At 54.3% G+C, this 17,252-nt stretch overlaps 2 protein-coding genes across 2 annotated transcripts; one reads left to right on the top strand and one right to left on the bottom strand.

Moving 5' to 3' along the window:
• The first annotated feature begins 7,574 nt into the window (after positions 1 to 7,574).
• LOC135317539 (olfactory receptor 14C36-like) lies at positions 7,575 to 8,534 on the top strand. The gene has a single exon (XM_064473829.1). The coding sequence runs from the start codon at positions 7,575 to 7,577 to the stop codon at positions 8,532 to 8,534; it is 960 nt and encodes a 319-aa protein (XP_064329899.1).
• A 5,892-nt stretch (positions 8,535 to 14,426) lies between these two features.
• Positions 14,427 to 15,404, bottom strand: LOC135317464 (olfactory receptor 14A16-like). Its single transcript, XM_064473758.1, has one exon. It carries the CDS (start codon positions 15,402 to 15,404, stop codon positions 14,427 to 14,429), a length of 978 nt encoding a protein of 325 aa, XP_064329828.1.
• Positions 15,405 to 17,252: the final 1,848 nt, after the last annotated feature.

Here is a 17,252-nt window from a genome sequence, read left to right as displayed (position 1 = left end):
GCCTTGAGGGCAATGAAGGTCAGTTACTGCCCTTCTCTGCTGTCCTTTTGCCATGAGAAAAGACCAAGACCTTGGGCAGATCGTACTATAAGGGCATGCCCGGCGTGCAAATAAGGCCGCAGATAACTGAGTAGTTTAATCCCCCATCAGAACCTCTTCTCATGGAAGATGACTCTCAGGGTTGTCAGCGCACTCCATTTATTTGCTGCAATTTCATCCCTTCCCATGTAACCAACCATAACTAGCTTCTGGTGGGGAAGACGCAAGCTCCAGGCAGAAGCCAGCCCATAGCCTCTTGTGAGTTGTTAGGCAATGCTTGTAACCTCTTAGCCTAGGCCAGTCGGAAAATGCTATGAAATAATAGAATTTCTCGTGGTAAGATTGCATTTGTTTCTTATGTTGTTGGTACTTTTGTCTTCTGTGCAAAACTTGCAGGTTTCCATCGCAGGAATGCTGTTCTCACCAAAGCAGTCGCGATAATGAGTGCCTCTGAGATGCTCGGAGAGAAATGTTCTGCGGTTCCTTCTGAATTACAGCTGTTCCTCAAATAAAAAGCGTTTCCAATGCACTGAGCTGTGTGGGTGACCCATACGTGAGGCAGAGGGAAAAATGCAGGTGACGGTGCCTGATGTGCCTGTTGGTTCAGGTCACTCACTCCTGGGCCGTGCATCACCCAGCGTGGTTCAAGAGCAGGCTCACCCCACAGCAGCCAACGGTGTGGTGTGCCTTGCTCTCGAACTTGGTTTAAACCCAGACTAGACCATGAGTTATTAGTGAAAGCCTGATTGCTGGTAGTTTGATACTACAATTGTAACGTTAATGGACAGAGAGAGAAGGATGCAGGAGGGAGGTGTGTGACAGGCTCAGGGAAGAGCCCATGAGCGACGATCGGGTATGGTGCGAACAGAGGCTGGGTGCCCGTTGTGCGCCAAGAGCTCTTCAAAGCCCCCGCACTCGGGAGAACCACAAGCTGTGCCAGGTGGGATTAGCACAGAGTGGTGCTACATGGAGTAAATGGGTGGCACTGATCACCCAGCGGGCTTGAATAGGAAACCCCCGTGGCCCAGGAATCCTGGAAGTGACCATGGGCTGGCCAGAGGGCAAAGACTTTGGAATATCCCCAGAGGAGGGGGTGCCACGTGCTGAAGAGGCCCCACTGTGGAACAAACCGCCAGAAAATGAGCAGCAGTGTGCCCTGCTCACTGATGGGTCCTGTCGCCTTGTGGGGAAGCATCGGACGTGGACCATGGCTGAAATACAGATATGGGCAGGCCCGGCAATGGACTATATCACACTCCCACAGAGCCGCCAAGGCAAGCGCCTTGTGCTTACAGTGGTGGAAGCAACGCCCGGCTGGCGGGAAACATACCCCGTGCCCCACGCCACCGCCCGGATCACTCTCCTGGGGCTCAAAAAACAAGTGCTGTGGCGACATGGCACCCCAGAGAGAACTGAGTCAGACAACAGGACTCATTTCTGAAACACCCTCACAGACACCTGGGCCAAAGGGCACGGCACGGAGCGGGTGTATCACACCCCCTGTCACGCACCAGCCTCTGGGAAAACAGTCTGGGTTCTTCCTGCCTCAGGCAAAGGCAAACCCATTCGTGGCACTGCTTTTGCTCGAGGACCCGGGGGCACTTGGGGGTGATGCGGGAGGATGGACGAGTCCCGATACCGTCTTTAAACCAGAAACCAGACACAGAAGAGCCTTGGCTGTCACAGGAAAGTTCAGCGGTATCTCCATCCCCAAACAACAGCTCTCCCAGAAAGGCGCTCTCGTTCCTCAAGTCTTCTGCAACGGGAGAAAGAAATGGAAATGAGCAAATAAGAGCAGGCATCAGAGAATGAAAGAGCATTTCAAGAAGAAACAGATCTTATGTTTGCCCTGCTGATGCTTCCACGTGCCCAGAGCTCCTCCTTGCCTGAGGGAAGCCTTGCCTGCAACCTGAGGAGTGCCCAGGTGGCCAAGGAGGCCAACAGCACCCGGGCTGGTATCAGGAATAATGTGGCCAGCAGGATCGGGGCAGGGATGGTGCCCCTGTGCTCGGCACTGGTGAGGTCACACCTTGCATATTGTGTTCAGTTTTGGGCCCCTCAGTGCAAGAAGGACACTGAGGTGCTGAAGCGTGTCCAGAGAAGGGCAGCGGATCTGGGGAAGGGTCTGGAGAGCAGGTCATATGAGGAGAGGTTGAGGGACCTGGGGTTGTTTGGCCTGGAGGAGAGGAGGCAGAGGGGAGACCTTATCGCTCTCTACAAGTACCTGACAGGAGGTTGTAGTGAAATGGTTGTTGGTCGTTCAAGTTACCAGTGTAGAACGAGAGGAAACGGCTTCAAGATGCATCAGGGCAGATTTAAATTGGGTATTAGGAAAAATTTCTTTGCTGAAAGAGTGGTCAGATATTGGAAGAGGCTGCCTAGAGAGGTGGTGGAGTCGCCATCCCTGAAGGTGTTCAAACAATGTGTAGATGTGGCAGTTCAGGGCATGGTTTAGCAGACATGGTAGTGTTGGGCTGATGGTTCAACCTGATGATCCTAGAGGTCTTTTCCAATCTTATTGGTTCTATGGTTCTATGATCCTATTTGCTAAAACCTTCAACCAACACCTTGATCTTGCTAGAGTTCCCTCCACCCGCCTCTTGCATCCGTAGGCACTGCCAATCACTACCTCATGACTAACTGAGGAGCTAAGAAGCTCTCAAGGCTTTCCATCTCCTCCTCAAGGGATGTCCCTGTTTCTCCAGTTACCATTCATGCATCCTAAACTCACCAGCTGAGGCAGCTCACCTTGGTGAGGGGAGGACCTCCCCGAGGCACCTCCGTGCTCTTTGAGGTCGGAGCGCTTGTGCAAGGCTGCAGGAGGAGTGCGTTTGGTGCCCAGCACTGTACTGCAGGTGGTTGGTCTGCAGTGGGCGGGGAACGAGACAGGGCTGCTCCCAGAAATGGCGTGGGAGGGGAGGTCCGGGGGTCAGGGAAAGCAGGGTGGACATTCAGGGTGATGGTGTTTCTCTTCCCAAGTCACCATTACACGTGACAAAGCCCTGCTTCCCTGGAAATGGCTGAACATCTGCCTGCCGATGGGAAGCACTACACAGCTCACTTTGGGAGTCTCTGTGGTGCCATTGGCCAGCGTATTTGGCTGTTAACTGAAAGGCTGGTGGCTTGATCCCACCCAGGGACAGATTCATCCTTCCCTGCCCATGGCAGGGGTTTGGAACTAGATGATCTTTAAGGTCCCTTCCAACCCAAACCATTCTCTGGCTCTGTCAAAAGAGGAGGTTATTCAGTCCCCTCAGCAAAGGCCGAGGAAGGAAAGCAACCTGAGGCAAATTCCTTGTTCTGACCCTTGATTTTTTATGACTTTCCAATGCTCTCCCCCACCCCGCTCAGGGGGAGTGAGCGAGCAGCTGGGGAGGGGCTTAGCGGCCAGCTGGGGTCAACATGCCATTTAATTTGCCTTGTTTCTACGTTTAGTAAATCCAGCAGCAGTACTATGCTCTCAAATAATTTCTTCTTCTTCTTGATGACAGTAAACTTTATTTCTTTAACGTTATGCCTCCCATACATTCTTCCTTGACAAGACAGTTGTTTCTCCGTATTATGTTCTGGCATGAAGTTTTTAGAACAGCACTTTCCCTCTCCTTTCTAGCTGTTACCATTTAATGGCAACACAATTACTCGCCACGGGGAGGAATGAGAGCCTCATTCAGGCTGGAAGGCACCTTCCTAGATATCTGTAGGAAACATCCTACTTGAAGCAGGATCACACCAGCTTTCTCATGGTTTCATCCAGATGGGTCTTTGAAACTTCCAGGGATGGAGGCAGCGCACACTCTCCGGGAAACGGCTTCCCGTGTCTGACTGTCCTCACATTGCAGCAGTTTCTCCCTATATTGAGCCTGAGCCACTCGTGTTTCAGCTCGTTGCCTCCTGTGCTCCTGCCTTGCACCACAGTGTCTTCTTGGAAGCCTCACCACAGGCGATGCAAGCCTAGTACATCCTCCCCGCAAAGCCTCCATGCTCCAGGGTGTACAAGCGCTGCTCCTTTGGCCTCTCCTAAGAGGACAAGTGCTCCAGCCGTGGCCACCTCTGTGGCCCTCCAATGAACTTCTGTGTCCCTCCAGCTCGCCCATGTCTCTCTGACACTGTGTAGAACCAAAACCTGGGCAAGTCCTCTGGGTGTGGTGTAACAAGCGCTGAGCAGAGGGAGATAATCACTTCCCCTGGCCGTGCTAGCGCTCCTACAGCCCAGGGTGCTGTTGGCCACCTTTGCTGATGGCTCATCTCTTGCCTAATGGAACCCAAAGCCCTGCAGACCCTTCCCTGCAGAGCTACTGCCCGCCGAGGCAGTCCCTGGCCTGTGACACTGTCGAGTCTACATCCTCTTTAGGAGCAGGACTTTGGTTGAATCTTTCCTGGATATCATGATTTTGGTGACAAAGAGGATGGCGACAGACAAGCCAACCTGAGTAAATCCAGTCACCTTCTCCTTCAGACACCCAGAAATGGGATCTGAGTGAACACGGTCTGGGGCACGGCCTTTCGCTCCTCTGCACATCCTTTGGGCACTGGGGAAAGGTGCACGCGATGCTGTCATTTTCCATAGGCTCAGGGAGCTCCCACAGGCTCCACAGCCACTGGAAGACAATGGGGAGTGGCTTCCCTGGGACACTGGCCTGCTCACTCAGCTCCCCGCGATGCTGCCCCTCCTGTCCCATGGGCTGGGAGGGATTGCGTTTGCTCAAGTGAGCCCTGGCTTGATCCCATCCCCCGCTGCCTGATCTCCTCCAGAGTCCTGCCCTGAGTCCCAGAGGCCGGGAGACCTTGCTGGGGAAGGCTGAGGCAAAGAGGGCACAGAGAATCTCACATCTCTCTACCCCTGCCCTTACTAAATCCAGCAGTGCCCACACAGTGTCTTTGCTTCTCCTTTAACTGTTCCTGAAGTAGGAAACACTCCTTACGGTGCCCTTGAGTTGCCTTTCGAGTTCAGACTGAGTTTGGAACTGGACCCTTGCTGAGTTTGGAAGGTGCTGCCCTTGCAGACGAGCTGTGCTGAGCTCTGCAACCATGTCACAGCTCTGGCTCTTCAATGGAACACCACATGCCCGTTTGGAGAAAGGAGATCCTTCCCTGTCACCTTCCTGCTGTCCTGTTTAACGATGGGGCAATATAAGTGATTGTCCTGCCCAAATCGTTCCCTCACAGGAGAAATAACAGTGCTGGAAAGCCATGTCTCCCCCCAGCTGAGGGGGGGAGCATCAGGGATTCCTGCAGGCTGTTTCACAGCAGGTTCCCCCGGAGCCCCAGGGACACCTGGAGGGAGCCCCGAGGGGCAGAGAAAGGGCTGCCTTGGGCTGTGCCTCTGCTGCCGAGCTGGGCTGGGCTCCTGGCGTGGAGGGAGCTGCTGGCAATGAGGCAGCGCTGCCGAGAGACAGCTCTGCCCAGGAGCAGCTCCTCTGCCAAGCGCAGCAGGGCTGAGTGCACTGCCTGCAGGCACCGAGGGCAGAGGAGCCGGGCAGGGAGAGGGGAAAGGCAGCCTGGGCTGGGGGGATGCTGAGCGCTGACTGGGGGAGAAACCTTCACAGCCCTCTACATGGTAAGTCTCTGGCTTCAGGAGAACGCAGCTGGTGTTCCTGGAGGGATATCCAACAGCTGCTCCATCCCACAGCAGAGGTGATCCTTGAGAAGGACTCTCACAGTTGCCCTTGCACAGAGGAGGAGGAGGATGTGATGAGGAGCAGCACTTCCCTGCTGCACCATCAGAAGGACAGGGCACGGCGGCTGCCTTCGCCCAGGGATGGCTGCAGGGTTTTGCAGCTGTGTGTGCATCATGGGGTGCATAAGGCTGTCCTTGCGAGCAGGGTCCCTGCGCCCCAGGGGTCTGTGTGCTGGGGCAGGGACTCTGCCTGCTCAGGCAGCTCCCCACAGCGCTGTGGGGACAAGCTATGGGAGAAAGGAGTGACCCTGGCAGGGCAGGGTCCTTCTGCTGTCCAGAGGGTGCAGCGTGGGTCAGGCTGCTCAGACTCTGTGCACGTTTGCAGAGGGTTATTTTAAAGATGGATGTCAAGGTAGTGCATTACCTGAAAGGGTGTGAAAGAAGTCTGTGCTTTTCGTTTTCTCTTCTTGGTTGTCTGGGTGGGCTGTGGGAGATGGGAATGTATTTCTGTGCTCTGGGGTAGGCACGGAGACCCCAGCTCTCGTCAGGACTTGTCTGAGCTGCTCCTTATCCCCTGCGTGCACAGAGCTGTCCCTGGGCAGGGCCCTGCTGCCAGGAGGTGTGTGCAGGGCAGAGCTGAGCACACAGCATGTGTGGGATGGGCTCTGTGAGCAGGGAGAGGGAGGAGACGTGGGGACAGAGAAAGAGGTCCTGGCCAAGAGCTCCATGCAGCAGAGGCATGGGCAGGGAGGAAGAAAGATGCTCCCAGCAATGCTGTGGGAGGAGGGACTCAGGCGTCTCCCTGCCATCCCCTGCAGTGCAGATGCTTTCCCTGGAGCAACCCCCTGCTCTTTTCACTCACTGGGGACATGGCCAGGAGTTGCCCTTCCAGCAGCCTCACCACCAACGAGTGTGTCTGACTGGGTGTCCCTCTCCTGCCTCCCTTGGCACGGTACTTTGGCATGTTCTCCTCTTCTCTCTGTCGTCCTTGTTCTTACTGTTACAGTCAGTGGTGGCGGGGGTGGGGATTCGAGTGCAGCACAGACACCAAGGCTGCAAGTACTGTCATGCACGTATGTCCATGGAGGAAAAGCATCCAACTCCCAGCTTGTTAAACTTTGGGGCTCTGGGTACTGCAGTGTGTGAGGCTGGCAATAATCTCACCCTCTCTCAGGGTGTAACAAATGTAGGCAATGGGAGTGTTTCCTTGGGAGGTGCTGCTGGGCTGCAGGATGCCCTCCAGCAGGGCAAAGCTCTCCCAGGGCATCTCTGTGTCATGCGAGAGCCCCATGGGGAAGGTGCCTCGCGGCTACAGCCATGGAAATGCTGCTGGGTGGCTGTGAGTGGGCAGCTGTAATGAGCCCTCTGTGTCCCTGGCTGGGAGGGCAGAGCTGAGATCTCCTCAGGTACAATGGGGTTTGGAGGGGTTTGGAGATCTGCACTAAGGGACAGTCCCTTTGCCTCTTGGGACCCACGAGATTTCACCTGCAGTGCAGCAGAAATGCCAGGGGTTTCTGCACCTAAAGCACCCCTCAGCTGTGGTGGGGCAACTGGAACAGAAGACACAAAACACAATCCTCTCAGCTCTGCTCTGCACTCAGGTGAGTTGGGAGCGACAATGCTGAAAAGCTATTTGATATCAGGAGTCAATTTATACTGAGATCACCCCCCGTTCCTATTTACCTGTTGCTGTAGGGCTGGGATGACTCCTGCAGAGCCCACAGCAGAGCCTCCTGCTCCCTGGGGCACTCTCCCTCCGCCAGCACCAACCTGAGCTCGCTAAAGGTCTCCCTGAAAAGTGAAAGGCAGTTGGGGGCGTTTCTGTAAGAAACGCAACAGGTTTTTTCTCAAAGAAATCTGTCCTAACTTCTCACTTCCTTTACCTCCCTGTTCAGTGCTCCACACCCAGAGGCAGCAGATGTCCAACAGCAGCTCCATCACCCACTTCCTCCTCCTGGCGTTCACAGAGACGCGGGAGCTGCAGCTCCTGCACTTCTGGCTCTCCCTGGCCATCTACCTGGCTGCCCTCCTGGGCAACGGGCTCATCGTCACCGCCATCGCCTGCGACCACCGCCTCCACACCCCCATGTACTTCTTCCTCCTCAACCTCTCCCTCCTCGACCTGGGCTCCATCTCCACCACTCTCCCCAAATCCATGGCCAATTCCCTCGGGGACACCAGGGGCATCTCCTACACGGGATGTGCTACACAAGCCTTTCTATTTGTCTTTTTAGTGTCAGCAGAATTTTTTCTCCTCACGGTGATGGCCTACGACCGCTACGTGGCCATCTGCACACCCCTGCACTACGGGACCCTGCTGGGCAGCAGAGCTTGTGCCCACATGGCAGCAGCTGCCTGGGCCGGTGGGTTTCTCAATGCTCTGCTGCACACGGCCAGTACATTTTCACTGCCCCTCTGCCAAGGCAATGCCCTGGGGCAGTTCTTCTGTGAAATCCCCCAGATCCTCAAGCTCTCCTGCTCAGGCACCTACCTCAGGGAAGTCGGGATTCTTGTCGTTAGTGCCTGTTTAGGGTTTGGCTGTTTTGTTTTCATCCTTTTCTCCTATGTGCAGATCTTCAGGGCCGTGCTGAGGCTCCCCTCTGAGCAGGGACGGCACAAAGCCTTTTCCACGTGCCTCCCTCACCTGGCTGTGGTCTCCCTGTTTATCAGCACTGGCACATTTGCCTACCTGAAGCCCCCCTCCATCTCCTCCCCACCCCTGGACCTGGTGGTGGCAGTGCTGTACTCGGTGGTGCCTCCAGCAGTGAACCCCCTCATCTACAGCATGAGGAACCAGGAGCTCAAGCAGCCCATTAAGGAAGTGATTTCATGGATATCTGTCAATATCAATAAACTTTCCATCACTCTCCAAAAATGACATTTAGTGTATCCCAATGAAGACCTTTACTTTGTTTATTGATTTATTTTTTTTTTAGCTCTACCTGTTCTATTATTTATTGTTGTTACGTTCCTACATAATCGATTGTATTCATCTTACCCTCCTTATAAATGAACCTACCCCTGTCTATTACCTCAAATCTGTATTGATGTTTTTTGTAACGCCTTTTCAGAGCTGACACTCTCACAGCATCTCTGTAAGAAAATGATGCCTCCATCAGGCAGGACCTCAAGATTTGGCTGTTCTTCCAAAGCTGATGTCAACAACAGGCCCAGGAATTTCCCCCCAAAGGGCCTGAGCAGAAAGCTCATCGTCACCTTGGTGGCTGTTAGAGATCAAGGGTTGGGTTTAGGACACATCCCTTGATGTCAATTGACAGAGGAGGCAGTGCATGCTCACTGAGACACTGCCATACTGCGCCGTCCCAGCGCGCGGCAGGGCACAGGCATCCTCCAGGAGAGGAATGTGGAGCTGCCTGCAGCGCCCGCAACACGTGCATGGACCGTGTCACTGCCTGGAGCCCCACAAAGTGAGAGATCGCCCAAGGGGCAGTCAACCATAGGGAAAGCACTAAATCAACGTGCAAGACACAAAATTATCTTTCTTAATGCAGTAGGTATGATGGAAATGTTGAGAAGATTAAAAAAAACCGAAGCAACAAGGAAATAGAATGAAAGATGTAGAGAGGAGGAAGTGTCCTCTTGCAACTTGAAGCTTCAGACACTGTTGATGTTGCTATCCTCCTTGCTTTGTTCTGTCTTGTTTTAATATCCTGATCTGTGGGGGGATTTCGTGTACTGCCTTTGTTTGCAAAGGCAAGTGATCCCAGGATTGGGCTGGGATGCAGTTACAGGGACACGGGCACGTGGTGCCAGTGTAGGTGCCCTGGGACCCTCTGCCCAGGCTCCAGCTGCCACTTCCGAGGGCCTCTTGTCTCCAGCAGGTCCCCTGTGACAGCTGCCAGTGCCAGGCATGGGCTGCAGAGACACTGGCTCCTCCAGAGGCAGCGCTGGACACTCACAGTCAGACAGCGGAGCGCTGCCTGGAAACCAAAGAATTTCTGACACGTGTTTCAAAGGATGAGCACGACCGCCTCAGCTGAAACAGCTGAATACTTGCAATGAAATGTCAGTGTTTCCCCATGGTTTCTCGAAATGAGGAGTTTTCAGGATGTGCATTAATAGCAAGAGCAGAGCTATTGACCTTCCACTAGACTTGCATTGTCAGTGCTCTGTCTATTAGGCTGCGCATTTCATCTCCCTCATCTTTCACGCATTCCCACCTGTCCTACCTAAACTGACCACGTCTGACATCACCTTTCCAGCAGCCCATCTGCACAGAAACGCTTGCAATTGCTCTCCAGATTTCCCTTCCCCTCACTCTTTGCTCATTCAGGCACCTCTCAAATACACAGTTGCTGCTTTGAGCAGAAGGGAGTTAAAGGCTGCCTGTTGTTCCATAGTCTTTCTAAATGTGTCTTTACCCAACTCTTTAATTGTGTTTTTTTATCATATCTTTTCTGTCAAAAACATTTCCTGCATGATTTTGCCTTGTGGAAGGTGAACCTCATTTGTGGCAGCTTGTACTTGGCATACAATTGAGGGGTGGGTTTTACTTCAATGGTGAACCTTATCGGTTTTACTTTGTTTGTTCAAAAAATAAGAACCATCCCCCTTTGCCTGTGTGCAGCCAGGTCTCAAAGGAAAGCAGGTGGGAGCTGGTATGAAGGAGCTGCAACACCCAGCTGCAGAGACCAGTGGAGCAGTCTGATGTAAGGAAAAGCAGCACAAGAGCCAGGTGCCTGACGAGAGACATGCTGGGGCTGGGGAGGTGCGGTGGGAGGTTGTCCTTACTGTGTCAGACCTGAAGGGACAGCTTCCCTGACCAGTCCAGGTCTCCCTAGGAGAGACCCTGGGTCAGTATCTATTGGAGAGTGCTGCCATTGCCTCTTCTCTAAACTGAAAAATATTAATCTACACCCTTTAAAATAAAAAGTCCTTTTTATTAGAAGCTCCTTGAAACCTTTCTCCATAAGTCACCAGGAAAGTTCTCTAATTAACTGTACAAGACTTGAAGAAAATTAGAGGAAGAAATAGAGCTCGTTTGGGCTTTCTTTCTTTTAATGAGCCCCATCGCGTCTTTGGTGCCGAGTCCTTCAACCTTGGGACTGAGAGGAGATTGCGCAAACCTTTCCTTAAGTTAAAGTCAGAAAAAAACCCTGAAGTGTCTTGAAGCAGGACTGAGTCCCTCTGAGGAGGGCCATTGCTGAGAAAGGCTCCCCAGGGACTCGTTAGGGCAGATAACTGGAAGCCGTGACTCCAGGGAGGCCAAGGTAATGTGCCGGCAGCTCGGATGCTGGGGAAACCCTGCTTTGCCTCATGAAGCAGAAGGGCCAAGCTCTGAGCCCCAGCCCCGGGGAAGGCAGATCCTGTCCCTCACACAGCGCTCAGGGCCCTTCCTGGGGCAGGGGGCTGTGGGGTGTGTGATGGTGAGTGAAGGACAAGGGTATGGCAGTGCCCAGCCTCACTGGGGTGTGCGAGGAGGCGAGGAGGCCCCCGTGCCTGAGGACAACGTGTCTCCTCATAGGCCTTGCTGGCAGAGACACTTGCCAGAGCCACCGGGACAAAGCCTTGGGTTCTCCTGGCAGCTTCCAGCCTTGCCAGCGCTCTTTGCCTTCTCTACCAGAGCTTGCCCTGTGCTGTCCCACAGCCGATGCTTCTTCCCTGCACACTGGAGACACCCCCCTCGCTTCCCACCTTGCTCTCACCTGCCATTGCCATACAGTCACTGACGTCTGTCTGTCCTCACGCTCTGTTCTGTGAGACACAGAGAGGGACTGATCCCATCCTCCTTCGGGAGGACTTCATGTACCACAGCACGACCCTTTGAGGGACATCTCTTCCCCCTCATGGCCACTCCCCACCTCCCAGGCTGCCCTGCGTGGCAGTGCTGCTCTCGCCTGCTCTTCCCTCCCTCCAAGGAAAGCTCCACCACCTGGGAAGCAGGCGTCCCAGCGCGGCAGCCTTCCCGTGGCCTTTCCCCTGAGCACCAGAAGTAACCTCACCGTCATCCCCGCAGGCTGCCGCCCTTCAGCTTCTCCATAGACACGGCCAAGCTGCGTGCCTGCTGCTGCCCCATCAGGCCCCCGGGCAGCAGAGACACGACACCCAGAACAGAAGCCCCCTTCGTGCAGTGAGCCCGGCTCCTTCGGCAGAGGGGATCTCACGGTCGCTGTGCCAGCCAGGTGCCTCCTGCCGGCCTCTCGGAGACGCTGGCAGGTGTCAGCTTACAAGCCCATACCCCAGCCATGGGTCAAGGGCTGACCCACCGGCTCTTTCAGAAAGAAGTGACCTCACAGTCCCTTTCCCAGCCACGGTCCTGCTCTTGGCCTGTCACCTCCAGAGGCACAAGTGACCTCCCAGCCCCCTTCACAGCCTTTGGCTTCCTCCTGGATTGGGAGTTCCCGAGACACAAATGACCACACAAGATGTACCCAACCGTCACCCTCCTTGTGGCCCTGTAGCCCAGGACCTGAGCAGATAAAAGTAAGCTTGGTTCATCAAATTTATCAGAGGGATTTCCTACCAATACTTTGAGTGGAAAAAGGTTCCTCAGAGGAACTGCTGTATTTATACTGGTGCGATTTATATCACTAGTTCTGGCTCTCTAATCTTTCTTCTTCCTCTGTTTCTTCTGTCTTCAAACAGCTCTCCCAAGACAAGACAGTCATTGAATGTGAGTATTACTGGGGTTGGAAAGATACCTGAATGCCATTGTGCTGGGTGTTGCTCAGATGGAGTCAGCTTCTCCAATAACAGCCCATATACTGCTGTGCTACATACTCCTGGCTAGAACAGTGTTGATCACACTAGAGTTGACTATGTGAGATGGATCAAGGTCTTCCTGTAACTTGGCATCATCCACAAGGAGTTGAAAATGTGTTTTGTCCCATCATACAGAGGGATACTAAAAAGGTTCCACATGGGGGTCAAGGGCTGGTCACTGAGGGAAGCAACCAGTAAGTGTCTGCCAGGAGGACTTTGTACCATGGATGATATTTGACCCTCATCATTCAGCCAACTTCCCACCCACCACATACTCCACTTCTTCAGTCCAGCTGTCAACAAGCTGTCAAGTGTGTCCCTGCCCCCATCCTTTCTGCCCCACAGGCTGTAGGTGAGAGGATTGAGCAGGGGCGGGGATGGTGTTGGAAAAGGGCATCGTCAGACTGTCTCGGGGGGCTGTTCTGGGCATCACTTAGACAACGATGAGAGAGGCTGTAGAAAAGAGTGGCACTAGCGAGGTGAGAGGAGCAGGCGGAGAAGGCCGCCTGCGTGCCCAGCTGGGCAGGAGGGCTGCCCCAGGGTGGCAGCGCTGGTGCACACAAGGGATGCCGGCGTGAACAGAAACTGGGAGACTGGGCCTAAGCACCAGGTTCTGAAAGCAGAGAGCAGGAGTGTCATGGTTTCACTGCAGGAGAGTTCCAGCACTGGGGCAAAAACCACAGAAAAAATGGTCCAGTACATCAGGGCAACAAACCTTCATCCAGCCCAGGCACTCTGCAGCCCCTCGTGCCAAACTTGCTCCCCAGCACGGCAGGAGGGAATTGGCCCAGGGGCTCCTCAGGCAGCTCCTGCTGCCCCAGGGACAGGGCAGCCTGCCCCAACCGGGCACCTGCACCAAAGGATGTCTCTCTCCATGCCTCACGGGCACACACACAGTGCCCTGCTCCTCTCCCAGCACATCCCATCTCCCCACAAGATGCCTTTCCCCAGCTAAGCACACCTGTGCTGGCCGGGCCGCCCATTCCTGCACCCTGCCCCCATACTCCCCACAGCCCCGAGCTGGCGGTGCTGCTCTGCAGAGAAAGTGGGCTGTGGTTCACTGAGGGTAAGACAAATCACCCACCAGGCTCCTTTCCCTGCCCCTGCTGTGTCCCCTGGGCTTGCTGAGCTCCTGTTTGCCACTTCACACCCAGATCTAGAGTGTTGTTTCTGGGCGACACCGTGCTGGACAGGCTGGTGCTCGGTGGGGTCCATTCACTGCCAAGTCCCTGGCACACGCTGTCCCTCCCTGCACATCCCCTCTGCTCTCCTGGCAGCTCCCAAGTCCCTCCAGAAAAGCATTCACCTGCCATCAGCCCTGTCACATGCTCCAGAGCCCCAGGAGGGTCAGTCAGAGACCATTCACCACCTGCATGGGTGCTGGCCACCAACAAGCACCACCTGAACCAGCCCTCAGTCCCTTGAAGGCCCTACTGGGACCATGACCTCATCACACTGAGCCCATGGAGAGCAAGCAAAACAATGAACCGATTCCTTGGGCATGCTCTTGAGAGCATTCTTGGGCCTGCTCTTGAGAGCAACTCTGGAAGAAGACATAAGCCTTCAGGTACTGCACTCAGGAGATGCCCTTTCCTGATGGAAACGGTGTTGTGGTGTTATGTGCCTTCCTGAACGCACAGCACTAGAACACAGCAGGACCGTGACCAATCTCCAAGAGCACTCAGGCCTTACACCCGCTCAGCAGCTCAGGAGGAGAGTGTGGACGTGGGAAGAGAGCAGCTCTGAAAAGACCAAGAGCTGCTGCTCCCTGGCAGTGCTGCTGTGCCGGGACACTTTTTCCCCCCACCTACGTCCACAGGCACGGCCCCTGCAGCTTCATAGAGGTCTCAGAGGAAGGGTCTTGCACAAAAAAGTTGATGCAGGGTCCTTTTTTTTCTGTTTAAATACACAGAGAGCACAGTTCCTCATTTACACAATCTCTGGGTCAAATTCAACAGTAGACAGTGAATTAGAAGTGGGATAGATAATAAAACTTCATTGTGCACTTGCACACACCCCGAAAATATTTCAAGGTAAAATAGGCTTGTCATGAGTTCCATTCTGAGTGCTGTGGAGAAGGCAACAAGCAGTTTCTTGCACCTGAAAAACATCCATTGATCAGTTTCCCCACGGCATCCTTGAGCTCCTGGTTCCTCATGCTGTAGATGAGGGGGTTCACTACTGGAGGCACCACCGAGTACAGCACTGCCACCACCAGGTCCAGGGATGGGGAGGAGATGGAGGGAGGCTTCAGGTAGGCAAATGTGCCAGTGCCAATATACAGGGAGACCACGGCCAGGTGAGGGAGGCACGTGGAAAAGGCTTTGTGCCGTCCCTGCTCAGAGGGGAGCCTCAGCACAGCCCTGAAGATCTGCACATAGGAGAAAAGGATGAAAACAAAACAGCCAAACACTAAACAGGCACTAACGACAAGAATCCCGACTTCCCTGAGGTAGGTGTCTGAGCAGGAGAGCTTGAGGATCTGGGGGATTTCACAGAAGAACTGCCCCAGGGCATTGCCATGGCAGAGGGGCAGTGAAAATGTACTGGCCGTGTGCAGCAGAGCATGGAGAAACCCACCGGCCCAGGCAGCTGCTGCCATGTGGGCACAAGCCCTGTTGCCCAGCAGGGTCCCGTAGTGCAGGGGTGTGCAGATGGCCACGTAGCGGTCGTAGGCCATGACCGTGAGGAGAAAAAACTCTGCTGACATCAAAAAGACAAATAGAAAGGCTTGTGCAGCACATCCCGTGTAGGAGATGTCCCTGGTGTCCCAGAGGGAATTGGCCATGGATTTGGGGAGAGTGGTGGAGATGGAGCCCAGGTCGAGGAGGGAGAGGTTGAGGAGGAAGAAGTACATGGGGGCATGGAGGCGGTGGTCGCAGGCGATGGCGGTGATGATGAGCCCGTTGCCCAGGAGGGCAGCCAGGTAGATGGCCAGGGAGAGCCAGAAGTGCAGGAGCTGCAGCTCCCGCGTGTCTGCAAATGCCAGGAGGAGGAAGTGGGTGATGGAGCTGCTGTTGGACATCTGCTGCCTCTGGGTGTGGGTCCTATAGGAAAAGACAAAGACAAGTTAAGACAGGTTTCTCTGAGCAAAAACTATGCCATTTCTTTTAGATCCTCCCACTGTGTCTCGCAAAACTTTTTATACCTCTGGGGAAAGTTTCATTCAGGTCCCTGACTTGAGCCTCACTGTGTGCTGGCTGAGCAGCCAGGACTCTGTGTGTGGCCTCTCGAGGAGTCATCCCTGCCCTGCTGCACAGGGTACGTGGGAATGTGGCGGGGGAACAGGCTGGATATTCAGCATTTGTCAGACAAAACCACGCCAATCGCAGAAGGGCTTGTTCTCATCTGCACTCCCAGAGATAAAGAATGTGGGCAGCAGAAAGGAGTTTTAGAGCATTTTTTTCCTACCTGCACACCATGACTGGTTCTCTGAAGTCAGAAGTTCCTGCATTTCTGCCACGCTTGGAGTCACCGACTGTGAGACCTGCCTAAGGGGCAAAGGGATTCAGTGTGGCTCTGGGCAAAGTGATGGGGCTTGTTCCCAAGTGCCCTGCTCTTACATCTTTTGGTTTTGGAGGACAGTCTCACTCCTATGTTACTTTGAAAAGAAACCAGACACTGCTGAGAGCAGAGGGATCACTAAATGTCTCACCTTTTCTTAATGTATCTCAGCAAGGTCTCAGCACCTGCTTCTATACAAAGACACACATGGTTCATTTCACAAACCCAACAGCATTTCCTCAGCTGTAGCATCTCTGCGCTTCTCCATGGGACATACAGATAACACCAAGATGCTATAGGAAAGATTTGCATCCTGGAGGGCAGCTCAGAGCTTGGAAGGACACCCCAAGGAGATGCCCAACTGTCCTGATGAAGAGAGCTCAGTCACAGGCACACAGCGCGTTCCCCAGCCACACAGACTGCTTTGCCCACAGCCCCACAGTTAGAGAAGAGCTTGGGCACTTCATTCCCATGGAGACACTTGCCTGGGAGGAATCTCAAGATCAGGGCCTGACTTGGCTGCTGCAACTCCCATGCCCTGAAGAGCCTGACAGCAAGAACTAGATAAGAGGAACAATATCACAGGCTAGTGCAGAAACAAGGACGAATGCAGTGATGGTCTGGCTCAGAGAGGCAGTGGAGAGACAGCCGAGCACTCAGGGAAGCGTTACCCTCACCCAGCTGTGCACGCCAGCTCCCAGACATCAACATTGCCCTCCTTCCCACAGCATTTCTCATTTTAATTTCCTCTCATTCCCTGATCATACCTCTGCTGTCTGGACATTTTCCTCCTCAGAGGTGTTTGTCTGTGCCATGTCTTCTCCCTGTCAGTGCTCACAGCCCCATCCCAACCTCTGTGCACTCACCTTGGCCCTACAGAAACCTGCCTGTTTGCAGGGCACTGCCTGGGCACATCTTCCTCTTTGCAGGTGGGAAAGGGCAGGTCAGGACAGCCCTGGTGGGGCCAGCAGAGGTGATGCTGGTGCAGTCCAAAGGCAGAGGAGTGGCTGAAGGCACTTCAGGAGGCTCCCAGTAGACATGCTGGTCACTCAGAGTTACAGCTCAGGAGACTCAGTAGTTGTTCAAACATTACAGCTCCTATTCTATTTCTCCCATCCCCCCATCATCTCACCCTTCCCCAAGTAGGAAATTGAAAACAGACCCTGGAAAGCTCCTTCTCTTTACATCAACCCCCACCTTGTCCTGACACACACAGCACCCTCTCAGCAGCAGAACCCTGCCCTGCCCCGCCGAGCACCGCTCCTTCCACCCACAGCCTGTCCCCACGGCCCCATGGGGAGCTCCCCGGGCAGGCTGGGCACTGACCCGGGGATGGAGCAGAGTCCCTGCCCCAGCACAGAGTCCCCTG

Source organism: Phalacrocorax carbo, chromosome 26 (assembly GCF_963921805.1).
Source record: "Phalacrocorax carbo chromosome 26, bPhaCar2.1, whole genome shotgun sequence".
In the NCBI taxonomy this organism is placed as follows: Eukaryota; Metazoa; Chordata; class Aves; order Suliformes; family Phalacrocoracidae; genus Phalacrocorax; species Phalacrocorax carbo.
This window is presented reverse-complemented; position numbering and strand designations above follow the sequence as displayed.